The 16138-nt window shown below is 41.5% G+C and overlaps 1 protein-coding gene across 2 annotated transcripts in view; it reads left to right on the plus strand.

The window, feature by feature from the left end:
* The first annotated feature begins 668 nt into the window (after positions 1–668).
* TNFSF11 (TNF superfamily member 11) overlaps positions 669–16138 on the plus strand; it is a 28514-nt gene continuing 13044 nt past the window's right edge. Inside the window, exons 1-3 of one of the 2 annotated variants that reach the window (XM_031615695.2) lie at positions 764–887; positions 5838–7071; positions 14589–14756. In XM_031615695.2, coding sequence (XP_031471555.1) covers positions 6850–7071; positions 14589–14756 — 390 coding nt within the window. In that variant the 5' untranslated portion in view covers positions 764–887; positions 5838–6849. Of the gene's footprint in view, positions 888–5837; positions 7072–14588; positions 14757–16138 lie in introns of both variants that reach the window. The other variant, XM_090131384.1, reaches the window with a different exon arrangement.

Raw genomic sequence — 16138 nt, forward strand, 5'->3', positions numbered from 1 at the left:
TCATTTCCAAAACAATGGAAGAACATTGTTCTAAATTAATTTTAAGTAATTTTTCCTGAACAGGAAAAAATATATATTTCATTAACTTAATTTGAGATTTTTTTTCCATAATAATATGAGACTTATCATAGTAATACGAGACTTTAATACTAGTTCTGCTGAGATTTCAAAATCAGCTTCATTTTTATGACCTTGTCAAATCTACCAGATTAGAAAGAAGCAGAACAGCAATTCAATGGGAAACTTAAAGGACATTTTAATACATTTTTCCACTGTTTTGAAATATAACAACTATTTCCTGTTATATCAATTGCTGTTTCCCAGCCTTTTCTAGAAGACAGTTCTAAATAACAGCAGAAGTTTTCAGTGAGGCATTCTAGGCCACTGGTCATATTTTGTCATCCTCCTTTTTACATTTATACATTTACTTATATTCAGCACTGTATAGAATCATAGAATAGCTTGTGTTGGAAGGGTCCTTAAAGCTAATCCACTTCTAAGCCCTTGCCCTGGGCAGCTTTGTCACCCACAATATCACACTGTCCAGAGCAATTGGAGAAGTAAAAGAAAAAAAAAAATGTTACTTCATTTCATTACAGTTTCTGAGGCTGTGGAATTTCATTTCCCCCTGAAGCAACGAATCAGTTTGCACAGCAGTTCAGAAAGGGAAGACGTTAGGTTGGCTACTTCTCTTGTTTAGGAAACGGGGGCTGCGGCACCCTGTTGAAACTAACATGGTACTTACCAGCCACAACAGCTGGGCTGAGGGGCCACAACCTCTGTGGGCTGACACATGCTCCCAGACGGATCTCCTGATGAGCAACAGAGGTGCCCTGATCTCTGACTGTGGGGAGCTCCAGAATCTGGAAGTCATCGGAAGGACTGAGGTAAGCATGATGATCTTTTTAAGCAGCTGACCAGGCTGTAAGGGGAAGTCATCAGGCTGAGATGAATCCAGCAGTCAGAGGAAGAGACTGATGTCTGCTATCGTGAGGTGGCACAGGCAGACCCACAGCCCTGTCCTTGGTCCCAGCAAGGGGAAAAAGATAAGAAGCTTTCCAACCTGACAGAGGGTAAACACGTGCAGGATGAGGGATACTGTAACCTCATCTCTGCTCAGGGCAGAAGAATAAACCTCCCCCTTGGCCCCAGAGTCCCCCCATGAACCTCTGGGGATGGAAAGAGAAGCGGGTGTGATGGTTCAAAACCAAAAAGGTCCACCACATTAGGAAGGTTCAACTGAGAACCTGAGTCACAACCAGTGCCACAATAAAAAGGTGAGGGAAGTTGGTAATGGGAGACTGTGCTGAGAGGTACTCAAGCACCCATCTGCAGCCTGGATAACCTCTCTATAGAGGTTTGCTGCCTGCCAGGGGCCTGCATTCAGGATGTCAGGTATGATAAAGCTGAAGGACTACTATCCACTCCTGGGCTTTAAAACTGCGTCATATGAGGCCGCAACTGGGAAATTCAAAAATAGCAAAAAAGACTTTATGTCACTTGGGAATCTGCTGAAGGGATCAGGGGCACAGGTCTCAGAGTTGCCTCTGAGAAACAGGTCAAGATCTTGTCAGTTAAAATTAGGGACCAGACCAATAAAAAACACCTGATGGTTGCAGTCTGCTACAGGCAACCTGATCGATGGGAGCCTGCTGATGAGGCCTTCTTGCTTCAGCTGCAAGAGGCATTGTGCTCACAGGCTCTTATCCTGATGGGAGATTTCAACCACTCAGATATTGCTGTATGAGATCCCCTGGGAAACTATCCTTAGGGACAGAGGAACAAAACAGGGCTGGCAGCACCAAAAGGATACTTTTCTGAGAGCACAAGAGTGCTCTGTCTTCCAGAATAAGAAATTAGGCAGACAAAGAAGGAAAGCAATATGGCTGAGCAAGGACCTCTGGTCGAACTGGCAGTTGGGCTTGTTTAGTTGGGAAAAGAGAAGGTTCCAGGGAGATCTCACTGTGGCTTTCCAGTATTTGAAGAGAGCTTACAAGCAGGAGGGGACTGACTTTTACATGGTCTGATGGTGATATGACAAGGGGGAATGACTTTAAACTAAAAGAAGGGAAATTTAAGTTAGATGTTAGGAAGAAATTTTTTAATGAGAGGGTGGTGAGGTGCTTGAAGAGGTTGCCTAGAGAGCTTGTGAGTGCCCCATCCTTGGAGGCATTCAAGGCCAGGTTGGAGGGATCCTGGGCAGCCTGATCTGGTGGGTAGCAGCTGTGCCAATGGCAGGGGGTTGGAGCTAGATGATTTTTAATGTCCCCTCCAACTAAGCCATTCTATGATTCTACTGTCTAAAACATGCTCAAATTAAATATTTCTGTTACATCCAAAACAGCCTTTGGCTGATGAAACAGTTTGCCAGCAATATTCCAACCAGCAAAGAAGAAAATGGTGAACATCTTTCCACAGAATAAAAGCTAACTGCTGGAAGGGTATGATGCTTATTTAACAATGCCTGCTAAAAAATTTTGCAGTCAGAAGGATGCACTTACTGATTTACTAAAATGGAATATTTCAGTTATAGAGTCTCTCTTGAGATAATAAATGTTGCCTTACTGGAATTGTAGGCTGTGAGAATTTTTTTTAGTGGTTCTCCTTATTTTGAAGCAGAACAAACTAAACTAAAACATGGTATTTTTTCATTGTTTTACTTTGACTTGCAGATTTGTCAAGGCTTTCAACTGTGCAGTGAGAACCTACTTTCAACACAGTCTTTTATGTAAACACTATACTTCCTGTTTTGCTTCAAAGCAAAATGATAAAGAAATCTTGACAGTTAAGCAGTCTTATCACAACAGGTATTTATAATCAAATCTCCTGCAACTCAAGGATTTTGCAGACAATAGCAGAGCTACTTTCTGTTCAGTGTCCAAGAACCTACATTACAGAGCCAGGGCTTTAAGCACAGGAGCTTTTCCTTATGTTGCTATTCAAAGAAAGCAACTTTTCTTTTTCTTTTTTTTTTTTTTCTTCTTCTTTTCTTTCTTTTTTTTTTCTTTAGGAAGAAAATATTTTTTATTTGGTCAATATATACAGTTGGGTAAAGCAGATATTAGGTAAAGCATACATGCTTTCAGGTGGATGAATAACCTGTTGGGTCTGAAACAGAGAAAATGTGAAAGTATTTCCAGCTGATTGCTCTGAATTACACTTAATTGTGTTAATCAGTTGGACATTTGAGAGAAAAGTGTTTGTTATTTTAGGTGTGGAAGGTGATCCTGACTCTCCTAAGGCTTCAGGAGGTGATAGAAATTTAGATGACCAGAGAAAGTGGTAGGAAATTCCTCCTGAAGATCACTAAGTCTTGAAACATGAAGAAAATCACAGGTCTGTCTTGAATTCATCTGATATAATACCTGGTATTCAACAGAGTTACAAACTTTTGTTCTCTGGCCTACCTTTCATCTTTCAGAGTCAGGCCAGCAACTTTGGAGATGCCCATAGATGTTTTGGGAAGATTACTTTCCAACTAGTGTCACTGTCCTATCCTAATTACGTAGAACCCAGTGGTAGTGTGGTTTCAGCCACAGCTTCCTGAGAGCGCTGAATGCATCGCACAACGCATCACAGGATGTGCATATGCAGGATCTATGGATTTTGGTGGCTCTGGCGTAGCAGGCATTTATTATATAGGTTGTGGCAAAATTTGGACCTGATTTTCTGGAGTCATTTAGTTCTAGCCAGTGTATGCTGGTCTGCCAAAAATTTCCTTAGTGTTGGAGCTAATGATGCTGAGTGTTGCTGGAAGGGGAAGAGGGATGGTTTTAGGAAAAATCGTTTGGAGGTATGATTTTCTTCAAATATAAATTGCAGATTGTTAACATTTTCCAGTATATACTTCTTGCACATTGTGGTGTATGATAGCCAGTGAGGGTTTTTCTCTGTATTGTAGTAAGTTTGTACAAGGTTTAGGTGGCTTCTTCAAATATGCAATCACAGAGGAGTGTCACTATTGGATGGATATCATCTGTTGCTTTCTGAGGGTGTGCTATGAATGTTCTCCTCAGAGCAAATGAGGTGATGTTTGTGGGCTGGTACTCTATCACAGTTTTTCTGCTTTGTTTTGGATAGCTGTTGGTTTGTGGAAGGAGGTGTGTTGGTCTGTGGATTTTCTGCATATGGTAGTTTGTAGGTTGCTATTTTTTATGTTGACCGTGGTGTCTAGAAAGTTGATGCTGATGTAAGAATTTTCCAGAGATAGTTTGATGGACAATTCTGGCTGTTAAATTTGTGGCAGAAATCAATGAGGGAATCCAAGTTTTCAGTCCAGATGTCATCTAAGTATCTTTGTGTATCTTAGGAACCCACATTGTTTTGGTGGGATGGTTATTTAAAGTCTTTTTCTTGAGGTGACTCATGAATAGCCTGATATCCTCGTGTTTGGACACAAGCACTTTGTTCCTTCTACGTGCATCTGTAGTTTGGTAAGGATGAACTCATTGCAGATGAAGAAATAGATGACATTAATATCTATGACAGTTAGAAGGCTCTATCACTCCAAATCACCTTCCCGTTGTGGCACAGTTAATGATGATAAAACAAAACATGGTGTTGCTAAGAAGATTATGATACAGTGATCCTGGAGAAGTGCTTTTGAAGAAAGCTGTTTTCATATACAAGGATCTGCTTAAAGATATTAGGAGGAAGTTTTTCACTCAGAGGGTGGTGATGCACTGGAACAGGTTGCACAAGGAGGCTGTGGATGCCCCATCCTTGGAGGCATTCAAGGCAGGCTGGATGTGGCTCTGGGCAGCCTGGTCTGGTGGTTGGCGACCCTGCACACAGCAGGTGTTTTAAACTAGATGATTATTGTGGTCCTTTTCAACCCAGGCCATTCTATGATTCTATGGTGTCAGAAGATCCTCACAGCTTCTCAGTGAAAGTCTCCTTGAGTTTCCTCCTGTAATAAGCTAGAAAACTGCATGAAAGTCTTAAGGTGGTAGCAGGCAATTAGTACTTTTCTTCTTCATTAGAAAGAGATCTAAGCTACAAGGTGAAAAGAACAGAGGCCTTTCCTGAGTTCTTTCTCATATGAAAAACATGAAAAAAATAATCTATCACCATCACTCCTGTTATTTTGACTTCCACTTTATCAACCATTTAGTAATTGGCAACAGGATCTTAAAACCAATACAGACTCTTAAAAAAAAAAAAAAAAAAAGGTACAATAAAAAAAAAAAAATCACTATTATTTCCTCTCATTAAGAACAAAAACCAAAACAACACTTAATATAGACCAAGACAGCATTCATTCACTATGGGCTGTCTAGAGCAGTGTAATTTGAAGATTATTTTAAAAGTCATTTTCCAGGAGATGGTAGGTTCTTTCTTTCATTTTCAGGAAAGTTCTTTGAGACACACATAGAGAAACATTTTCTCATGTGGTCCTACAGACCACAACGCTAGCAATGTTTCTGAGCAGAAGTGTAAGCATTTGGAAAGAAGAGATAGAAGAGATAGAGGAGGCCACTCAAGGTTGGACTATTGCTCCATGACTTCCTGGGGGGTGATGTTGGGAAACAGGTGCTGTCACCATCATTTCTCAGATGTGTCTCATCGTTGGTGAAGTAATTGTTACTGCAATATTTAACACAGTGTTAAATGATGTCAGCTTATTTTGATAGTAATTTGTTGCTTGGTGGTTTAGTATATTTCGGACAGTTTTCTTTAATTTCTTGGACCATGTAATCATGCCTGCTTCCGTCAGCCTCTTCAGGAGGTGAAGTTTCTCAGTTTCTTAACATGCAGCCCTAAACAGGATATTCTGTCATGTAGCAAGAGCCAAAAAATAACCTGGTTTTTTTTTTTTTTTTTTTTTTTTTAAACAGTATGAATGACTTACACAGACCTATGATATTCTTCCATGTTCACCAATGCCTGATCTGCACTTCAAATCCCTTGCTTTTACGCCCAGACTATTTCCACACAGGGCTGTAAATACACGTAGCTTGCTCCAAAAGCACTGCCTTCTATATATTTCTATGGAAAATACAACGAGCACACTAACACTATTGGATAGAACAAATTCTCAGCTATACAATGTTATTTTTCAATGTAGTCCCCACCGTTAGCTGTGCATTTTTGCCAGCTGTGAATAATAGCTCCTCAGCTGAAACGCACCACCTACTGCCTCCCCGTGCTCACATCCACTGTTTGGTCTCCGTAAGTGCTCAGCAATGGTTCGTGAATGTCAGTGGCTGCCATTTCTTCTGCATGGAGGAATTCAGCGTCACACCTTTCCTTCACCTGCACCTCCATGTCAGGCCCATTTTGTCAGTGCTGCCACCTGTCACACAGCAACGCAACGGAATGGAATATTGGTGGGAAGGTTCAACCTTTACTTCCACACTACCAACATTTGACGTTGAGGGCCATCATAACACAATAACTTTTGGAGCAGCCCTCGTATATCTGAAGACCCTTTACAACAAGCACCTCTATAAGGATTTAGGAGAACTTCAGGACTTCTTTTTCTGTTTTGGACAGAGCGAGCCAACAGTTTGCTTTCATTTTAACCTGGCCTTGTTGGAGGGTGAGTTAAGACACGGTAGAAGCTGACAGCCCTTTGCTCCACACACCGAACTGAGCACAAACTGACCGTCAGAGAGACACAGCTGACCGCCCGTGGGTCCGGGTTTGGGGCGGGTACAGAGCGAACTCGGGGAGGGAAGGGGGCGGTGAGGAAGGGTGGCGGCGGGAGGGCGGGTCGCACCGCCTGGGGCTGATTGGCCGCCCAGTTTATAAGAGCTTCCCGACCGGGACGGCGGGGGTTGTTTGCCGAGGCCGGGGTGCTCCGTGGAGGCGTGTGTGGAGCCGACCCAGCGGAGTGCCCGCGGCGCCATGCGGCGCGCCAGCCGAGACTACACCAAGTACTTGCGCGGCTCCGAGGAGGTGGGCAGCGGCACCGCCCACGAGAGCGCCCCGCCGCCGCCGCCAGCGCCGCCGCTGCCGGCACACCCGCACCCGCCGCCCGCCTCCCGCTCCCTCCTGGCCGCCCTCGTCCTGTTGGGGCTGGGACAGGTGGTCTGCAGCGTCGCCCTGTTCCTCTATTTCAGAGCTCAGGTAAGCGAATGATGGGGATGAGCGAAGGCGGAGACTTGGTTTGGATCTGAAGTTGGCCCAGGGTAAAGAGGCGGTCAGGCTGTGTGTTGAGCCGGTGACTGGAGGTGGAGTGCGTGGAGTCGTGTGGGCAGGTGCGAGGGGTCCTCAGGGTGGATGGTAGCTCAGTGCTTCCCCTCCATCCAGCTCTGGAAAGGCTTTGGTTGCGAAGGCTTTCCCTCCAGCCCATGGGGAGGCTTTGCTTATTGATGATCAGTTTTTGGTTGGAGATTTCCTGAGGTCTTTGGCTGTCATACAGGATTCACCAATGCAAGAAGCTTCTTGGAGGTGGATAACAAACAGAAGCACATCTGGCATGGTGTGGCTCTCAGCTTGGGCTGAGGCACCTAGAAGTGGGATCCCCTGTGTGACTGTAGGTGAGCCCAGCCATACTGCAGGTCTGTTTCAGAGGTAGGCAGTGTCTCAGAGGGCACAGAGAGATGCTTCTGCAGGGTGGAGAGCTGCCGAGTGGTTTGGGTTTTGGAGAGTAAAGGAGCCCACTTCTTGGAAACAGTCGGGCTGGCTGCCTGCATCCCCTTGCCCTGTGCTACTCGGCCTCCACAGAGGAAGTGGGGGGCTGCAGGGAGTTTGCTTCTCGGGGCCAGGTTGTAGATGCCTGCTTGGCTTGTTATCAGTTGCTCACTTGTTCTGCAAACGCAGGCCTGGTGGCCTTCGTAGAATTATTGCTGGTGTTGTTTGTGCTTTCTGTTTGAAGTTAGTGGGAGTGGAAACCTGTTTCTTCCGGTTGACTTTCTAGGTAGATGTGCTTGATCTTGATGTGGCAAAGGCAGGCTGGATTTCTTAACAAAGTGCAGACTGAAAATAGCTGTTGCACAAGCACGTTCCCACTTAAACAGATGAACAGCTGTCAAATAGATAATGACAATACTAGCCATTTATTATGAGGACTAATTCATATATCATTACCTGCAGTGGCTTTATTTGCTGCGTTTACAAAAGCAAAATGTATGAGTTCTTGGAGCAGTAGTATGGTACTTAATTGATCATATACCACACACTTTATAAGAGTGACATTTAATTCATGGGGCTCGTAGTAAAGTACCTTACAGCTACTTGTTTACCTGACAGTGTCACAAATTAATGCTTGCTTCAGTTTATGGCAAAGTGCTTTTCACTCCAGATCTGCATGAACTTGCAGAGACATCTTTTTCAAAACATGGCTCATGAAAATGCACAGCTGCACATTGATATACTAGTGAGCCATTACAATCAAAATAATTAACACAAATGCACTTTTTCATCCCTGCTCTCTTTCTCCCCTCCCTCCCCTTATTCCGGACTCTTTCAGATAGGTTCATGTCAGTGCTTCACACGTGCCCAACAAAGTGTAAAAAGAATTTTCATACCATAAACACTATTCTTGTTTTGCTTCCTTTATTTTAAAATTTACATAGTCTGGTGTCATTCTGCTTTTGGCAGTCTCTTTCCACTTTCGGGTTCCTATAAGATTGGAGTAATGCTGTTGGATGGAGTCCTTTGAAAATGTGAAGTTCTGAACAGACCCAAAGATATAGCTAGATGTAGGCTTGACTGAAATCTTGCCTGCAAACTTCCTAATTGTAAAAAAAAGTCTTTGCCACCACTGAAAAATAAACTAATAAGCGTACTTTTGAAGTGGGTAATGCACAATAATAAGATATGGTAATCCATATTTCTTCAATTTCTTATTGTGTAATAACACAGATGGGAGAGAAAATGCAGTAGATCTTGGAGAAGTTAAATCTTACTTAACTGCCTTGCCAATTGTTTTATTTATATGGGGCACTGTCTGCTTAGTTTTGAAAAATGTGCTGTCAAATTTAATTGCATTAATCAATCTGCTCTTAAATTTAATTACCTAAATTCACACTTTATTAATAACAGAACTAAAGTACTGTGGTGTATTTCGATTAAAAAATAATAGGAAGTTAATAGTAAAGTAGTGCTTCACAAGATATGAATGGGTTGGTGGACTAACCAAATGTGAATTAGCGAGATTTGACTTTGTAGGTTCATAGTGAGAATTTATACGATTAGATTTGACTTTCATATAAAACTCTAAGAGGCTGAGTAAACTCTGACTCAATTTTACCATCCACTTCTTTATTTTCATTTGCATAAAATCATTTGGGCCGGATCATGACACAATATGAGCTGAGACAATGATTGAGGTTTTGGTTTTTCCTTAGTTTTGTTTGTGTTGTGGCTTGAGCATTTGGAATTTCACAAGACACAAAACTAAGGCTGACACCAGATTTTCATGAGTAAACATGTTTGTGGCCAAGAAATAACGTAGCACAATGTGAATGAGACGAGGAGCTGGTATATTTACTTAAAAAAGAAAAAGCTAGGAGTTGAATGCTACCAGTATTTCAGCAATGACATTCTGAACTGTAAAAAGATAGTCTTTTTTTTTGGTGCATCTTGTGCGAAGTTCTGAACCCAGGGAATTAATGCTAACAAAATGTGTTGCTCCTGGTATTTAGTTTTGATTACACTTTGTGAGAAATATTTGCTCATGGTCAGTGAGAACGCAGTCAAAATTTAGTTAGATAGTCCATACAGCTGGAGATGATGGAGACTTGGGCAAAGCACAAGGTGGGAGTGCTGAGTGTTTTACTTAACCTACTTTGTCACCAAGCAATGAATAGTCTTCAGAAGCTCTTTTACATTTTTCATTCTGATGTATTACCTTACTGTACTTAGGTTGTAAAATGATATGAACTGGGTTTAATGCTGACTGAACCTGTGGGCACTGGAACAAGCTGGAAGAGCTCAAAGCTCGTTTTGGTGGTTGGGTGTCAAGCTCTTGTAGCTTAACCTGGAATTCCAAGCTTATTTATTTTTCTCCATTTGAGAAAATAGGCTGTACAACTGTTAAGCACTCTGCTGCCCCATTCACATTTAGATAAATGGGGATCTGGAAGATGCATTTTTATTACCATTTTGTACATCTGTGGTATTCTGACTTCTGCTGCAGTGTTTTTAAACAGTCTCTTTTCAGGCTTCATCTAAAATGTGTTGGCAGTGACTAACAGCAAACCACTTGCTAGAGGTCACCAGCACTTTCTGGAAGCCTTGAAGAACCTTTTCTTGGTAGTTAAGAAAAATAATGAAGTGTAAACTGATATGATTAAACTGGAAGTTGGTTTAAGTTATGAAAACAAGGACAGTATAAATGGCTTACTTTAAGGACAAAGTACAGAATGTGGTACTGTTGGGAAAAAAAAAGGCAATATTTCACTTATTAGATTGGTTGGATTGTACTGTCTTTCAGAATCGAAGTGGACTTTTGTTATAAAATTGGCTCTTAATTCTGGAAATTCCTCTGGTCTCACCCACAGTATTGGAGTTTATTTTGACTGTTTTGACTACCCTGATTGGCCTGAAAGGAGTTTAGACGTGCAACTAAAATGATTAGAGATCCTGGAAAATGTTGGTATCGCAGGACATTGAATGATGAGATCTCATTTCAAGGTCAGACACAGTAGATATGTATACAAATACTAGCATGGTTAAAATAATGGATGCTCTCTTTAAAGAGGGTAATATATTTAGGATATTTAGCTTCCTTAACGTGTCATAAAGCTTTCTCCAGTACTGTTGATGGTGTCTTGATGCTTCCAAGTTTGACATCTTTAGGTCTCTGTGCTAAAGTCTCTGTTCAAGGGCTACCCTCCTGTTCCTTGTGAGCTAGCAAGCTGCTCTCTGTAGACCATTCTAGTATTTCATTTTGACTCTTTGGAATATCTCCTCAGAATGTGTCCTTGAAAGGTGGTTGTTGTTGTTGCTTGTTGCCCACAGCAATGGTTTTGGTGTTCAGTATTGATGTTTACATCTATGGCAGCTCAGTGGCAGCCTTGCTGAGAGTATCTGTTCAGAATAGCAAGCTAATTTCCATGATTAAGTTGCGAAGACTTGAGTATTCTTTGAAAATGTTTAAGAACTTCCAGGTAGATTCCATGATGAGAGCTTTGCCTTATCAGGCACAAAATCTCTGGAGGCTTGTGGTTCATCAGGATGGGTTACACAGCTTCAAAATAGGATGCCAAAGCTATCAGTGTTTCCATTAAGCCTTCAGTCTTGTAACTGGAGGTGCAGAGATGTTGGTTTTCTTTCTCAAGCCTTCAGCAGATAAGCTGTGATCTGAATAAGTGCCTCTGTACTTGCTGCTAGTGCTATCCTGGCAGCATTGTGAGGCATATTTAATTACTAATGGGTGGTAGCTGGATGTCTGTGCTATGTGCAGTTTGTCATGATGGATGTTCATGCCCTTATGACAAATTATCTTTCATAATCTTTTCTTTAAAACCTTCTTTTCTTGCCTACTGTTCACAAGGTGTGCTTAAATGAATCCAGAAAATGTAATAGTTTCTCACCAGTAGTATTACTGATGAAAGTGAGTATAAAAAGTGATTTAGTGGTGGATTGTTAGAATTAGGGTAGTACGGTTGGGTTGCGATTGGACTTGATGATCTTTAAGGTCTTTTCCAACCTGAGCAATTCTATGATTTTATCTGTTGTCAGTTATCTGTTATGGCTCTCTCACTGCTGTCCAGTGGTGTGTGTGGAATGGAGAAGACTTAGATATCAACATCCCTCAGGTCTTTGATAATACCAATAGAGGAGGATACATCTGGGCTAGTGAATCCTGATTGGATGCCTTAACACAGGAGGCATATCAACCAACTGGATAGAGTCTATCAGATGACCACTGGGATAAGGAGGGGCTGTTGCATATCAGAAATGTGGAACTGGATTCTTTCAACCTAAAGAACAGACTGAGATGGAATCTACCCACTGTTTCTGGCTACCTGAAGTGGGATTGTATAAATGGTAAAGCCAGGCTCTCCAGAAGTGCACAGCAAAACCAAGAGGCACAGTCTATAAACTGCAGCAAGGAGAATTCCATCTGCACATCGTTTTACAGTTTTACACAATACAAGAGGTTAAATTGTAGAGCACTTTGCCTGAAGAGATGGAATGGGGAGATGCCATAAAGCTTTACTTAAGCAAGGCTTCAAGCAGCCTGCCCTAAGTTAGAAGTTGGCTGTGCTTCAAACAAGGGACTGTACCTTTCTATGTTATTGTCCAACCCTATGTTCTGTATGGACTGCCTTTTAACAGCTGATGGTGGTCATTGTGTGCTGCTTTTTTTTCCCCTCTCTCTGCTCCATTTGTAATTGAATCTTTCTGTTTCTGGATACTTGTGGAGCCTATGGGGAGAGACAGTTTTAGGTTGCACTTGTACAGTCGTTGAAGCTCATGCTGCCTACCTGCTCCTTCGTGCCTGCGCCTGTGTTGGCTCTGATGCTTTTCTGACACTTGCAGGAAGTGGCTTCTGGGTGCTCATCCTTCAGGAAACTAGATCAGCAGGAAATCATCCTTGGTACTGGTTTAAAGAGAAGATTGAGAATCAGAAGCAGGATTTCATGGTGAAGAAGGTGAGGGCCCAGAGATGATCTTTTAGATCTACTTGAACAGCTAATGGGGCTGCACCAGCTGGTTTCTTAGTTGTTAGTGCTCAGTAGAGTTGTAATAGCAATAAACAGATTTTCTTTTGTATTCAGCTGTATCAGGCTGCCCCAGGAAGATGTTAGGACCTCCAGGCCATTGTGTAACTCATCTCAACCGCTGTACTCAAAGCTGTGGCATCTGCTGATCTTCAGGGGAGCCTTTACTGACCTGTTCATTTCCAAATCTGCAGGGATAAGTGAGACAGCTAAACGATCTCATGGAGGTTGGCATTGATTTGAATGAATGGGCAAACAGCTCTTGCAGAGCATTCAGTGAGTGGATGGTGATAGAGAAAGCAATTTGCTCTGAATGTTGCTGACTGTGCAACAAATGTTTCTCTGCAGTGTGTGCATGTTGGATAGATTGCTGCCTGCTGTAGACTCAAGTTTACCTTTGCAATCCTACGTTATGGTTTTAAGGCAGTTTGTTTTTTGGGGGGGGCTTAGGAAATTCAATCCCTGTTCATGTGAACAACTGATACAACAAATCTGATTCATTCTGGCTGTTCTGCATTTTGCCAAAGCTCCTTTGCAAAGCTCTGCTTTGTTCAGTGCTGCGTTAAAGGAAAGTGACCACTGGTTTGATGTTATCCTTAATGGATAATATTCCCTCATCATGACTATTTGCAATATTGTGATTCTTAGCTGTAAATTGGTGCTTTGCACATATGTCATAGAAAACAGTAGATGTATATATTGATAGTGATACGACAAGGGGGAATAGTTTTAAACTAAGACAGGGGAGGTTTAGGTTAGATATTAGGAGGAAGTTTTTCACACAGAGTGGTGACACAGTGGAACAGGTTGCCCAAGGAGGTTGTGGATGCCCCATCCCTGGAGGCATTCAAGGCCAGGCTGGATGTGGCTCTGGGCAGCCTGGTCTGGTGGTTGGCAACCCTGCTCATAACAGGGGGGTTGAAACTGGATGGTCATTGGGTTCTTTTCAACCCAGGCCATTCTATGATTCTATGATTTTATGATTCTATATGTTCTTAGACTGGCAGATACAGTTAGAGACCTCAGAGAAAGTTTAGAGTGAGCAAACCTTTCTGATGTAAAAGAGGAATACATGCCAAGATCAATTACTGAAAGTCTTAAGCTATCTCTGAAAGAAAAATGCTTAATGTCTCTTAAGCGTAAAGTATATGGAAAGGGGGAGAAATGGCTTAAATAAAGTTTGTCCAATTGAAATCTGTCAAGGAACATTCTTGATCCTTGGAATATCTTTCTCAGTCATCTAACTGGTAAGACTCAGGAGCATTAAGCTTACAGTTTAAAAGTATATTTGATTCAGTTACAGAAGTTAATTGCTAAAAATATTTTGCAGATATTTAAGATTTACTAAACTTTGTCCAATAAAGAAGTTTTTTGTAGTACAGTTTTACTGGCTTATTATCTTCCTGAATTTGTACCATCTCAGCAAGTGCTTCATGCAGGAATACATCTTGCCTGCAAAGCAGTTTTTGGTAGCTGGCTTCTGTACTTCTGTTTCTTCTGTTGAAAAGGATGAGTTAGATATTGTACATACATCCCATAAGCTGCTTCTCTTGACATCTGTGTCATCTTACAAACTAGTATTGACAGGGAAGATGGCTGTGTATGTTGCCTGCTAAAGTAATTTTGATGTTGCATTGAGTGGTCTAAACATGGAATTCAGGATTATTGATTTTTATTCTAAGGGTAGGACTATCTTTAACCTTTGAAAAGTTAAGCATCCAGTCTAAGCTAATGAGCTAAGTCGCTCCAAAAGTTAATCTGTTCTTCTATCTTACATGCTTGTTGGATGAAGTAAACCTTCCTATGGGAAACATTTTCTCTCTTCATTTCTTAGAATGAAACTTTAGATGATAAACATAGCTAATTGCCAAAATTTTAGATGTTTGAAAATCCTGCCTGACTTAAATGTTCTTATTGCTTATCGAACAGACTGTTTAAACTGTGGCTGTGCTTATATTTTTGTTTCAGATGGACCCTAGTAGAATTTCAAAAGAAGATGCACACTGTGTCAGAATGCTTTTCAGATCTCAAGAGAGTATAGACTTGCAAGACATGCCCTTTGAAAATCAAGAGGTGAAGTTAATGCCAGAATCATGCAGAAGGATGAAGCAGGCTCTCCAAAGGGCTGTGCAGAAGGTGAGTGGCAGATAATGTTTTCCTTTATTTTGTACTCTTGCTAAATCTAGCACAGTGTCCAACTTCTGCATACAGAGGTAAGACTGCTTTGTTTGATTGATATCTGATGCTGTGTGTGAGATTCTAATGTGTTTGCTTATGAACCTGCTGCTGGTTAATCAATTTAGCGAGGTTTTAGTTTTGCTAGAGAAAGTCTTGAATACACACTGAGAAAACTAATCATAGTTGATTGGCCATTCTGACTTTTGAGGGGGGTCTGTGTGGTAGTTGTTAAGAAGGGCGGTTCCACTTCTTTTTTCCCCCCAACCTGATCTGCCTGACTCTTCCTGAGAAGATTCTCCAAGCCAAGAATATTTGCAAGCAAAACATTGTCTGGAAGATGGAAAGGACAGTATGTGTTCTCATTTGCTCTTGTTTCTTAAACTTTCTGTAGTGCAATAGTTTTGACTACTCAGAATGAAGGATACCTCCTTTCCTTTTTTTGCTCACTTGTCCAATCATCTGTTGTGTGCAGACCATTCCCATGGTGATGGAGGAGCTGCTTTGTCATACTATGATAACTAGGCAGTTTCTGCCCAGCAGGGGAGAATGACTGTGTGTTTCCCAAACTCAAATAATAAAAGTAAATTTGCCTTAATGAAGAAACCTAGGAGAGCTGACGTGGTCACCCCTTACTGCAGTAAAGCTATTATAAGCTATTTAAGAAGCTGAAGTTGTGCTATAATTCTTGGTTTTCCTGGCTTACCTGGTCTATTACTTCCACACATCTGCATACATATGACTGTCAGTTTTTTTTATAAAGGATACTCTATTAGGTTTGAGCTGAACTCTTGTATACTTTACAGAGTGAATTGTACTTGTGTTAGTTATACACTGTTTTAATTGTGCTGATGTTTCATTTTAATAGAGTACCCTGAGTGATAGATCTTTTTCAGAACAAAACTTTAAGGAAGACGGGTGCTTGCCACCTTCTTTAAAAACTCAGATAAAATGGATTAGCTCAACAGGATTTGTTCATTCAGCATTTTTTAGACTCAGACTCTACCCCTACTTCTGTTTTCTGTGCACTGATACTAGAGTGCTCTTTCAGACAGTTCCCTTGGCAGTAAGGAGCTTATTACTGTAAGTGAATGGGAAGCTCTGTGTTCTGGTCATTTGCTGCTGGTTACTCAACAAAAAAATTGACTTCAGTGGAGGCTGCATATCCTGCCTTCCAGCATAGAGGTTAAATGCTGCAATGTCAGTGGCCAAGATAAGTAGTGAGTAGGATAATTTTTTTTTTTTTTTTGGTCAATGACCATTAGTTTGAGAACAATAAGGTTTCCTTTGCCAAAGTAATCGGACTGGAATTCTTGAATGCAACAGAATGTATTAAGTAGCTG

Source organism: Phasianus colchicus, chromosome 1 (assembly GCF_987193195.1).
Source record: "Phasianus colchicus chromosome 1, bPhaCol1.hap1.1, whole genome shotgun sequence".
Classification (NCBI taxonomy): domain Eukaryota; kingdom Metazoa; phylum Chordata; class Aves; order Galliformes; family Phasianidae; genus Phasianus; species Phasianus colchicus.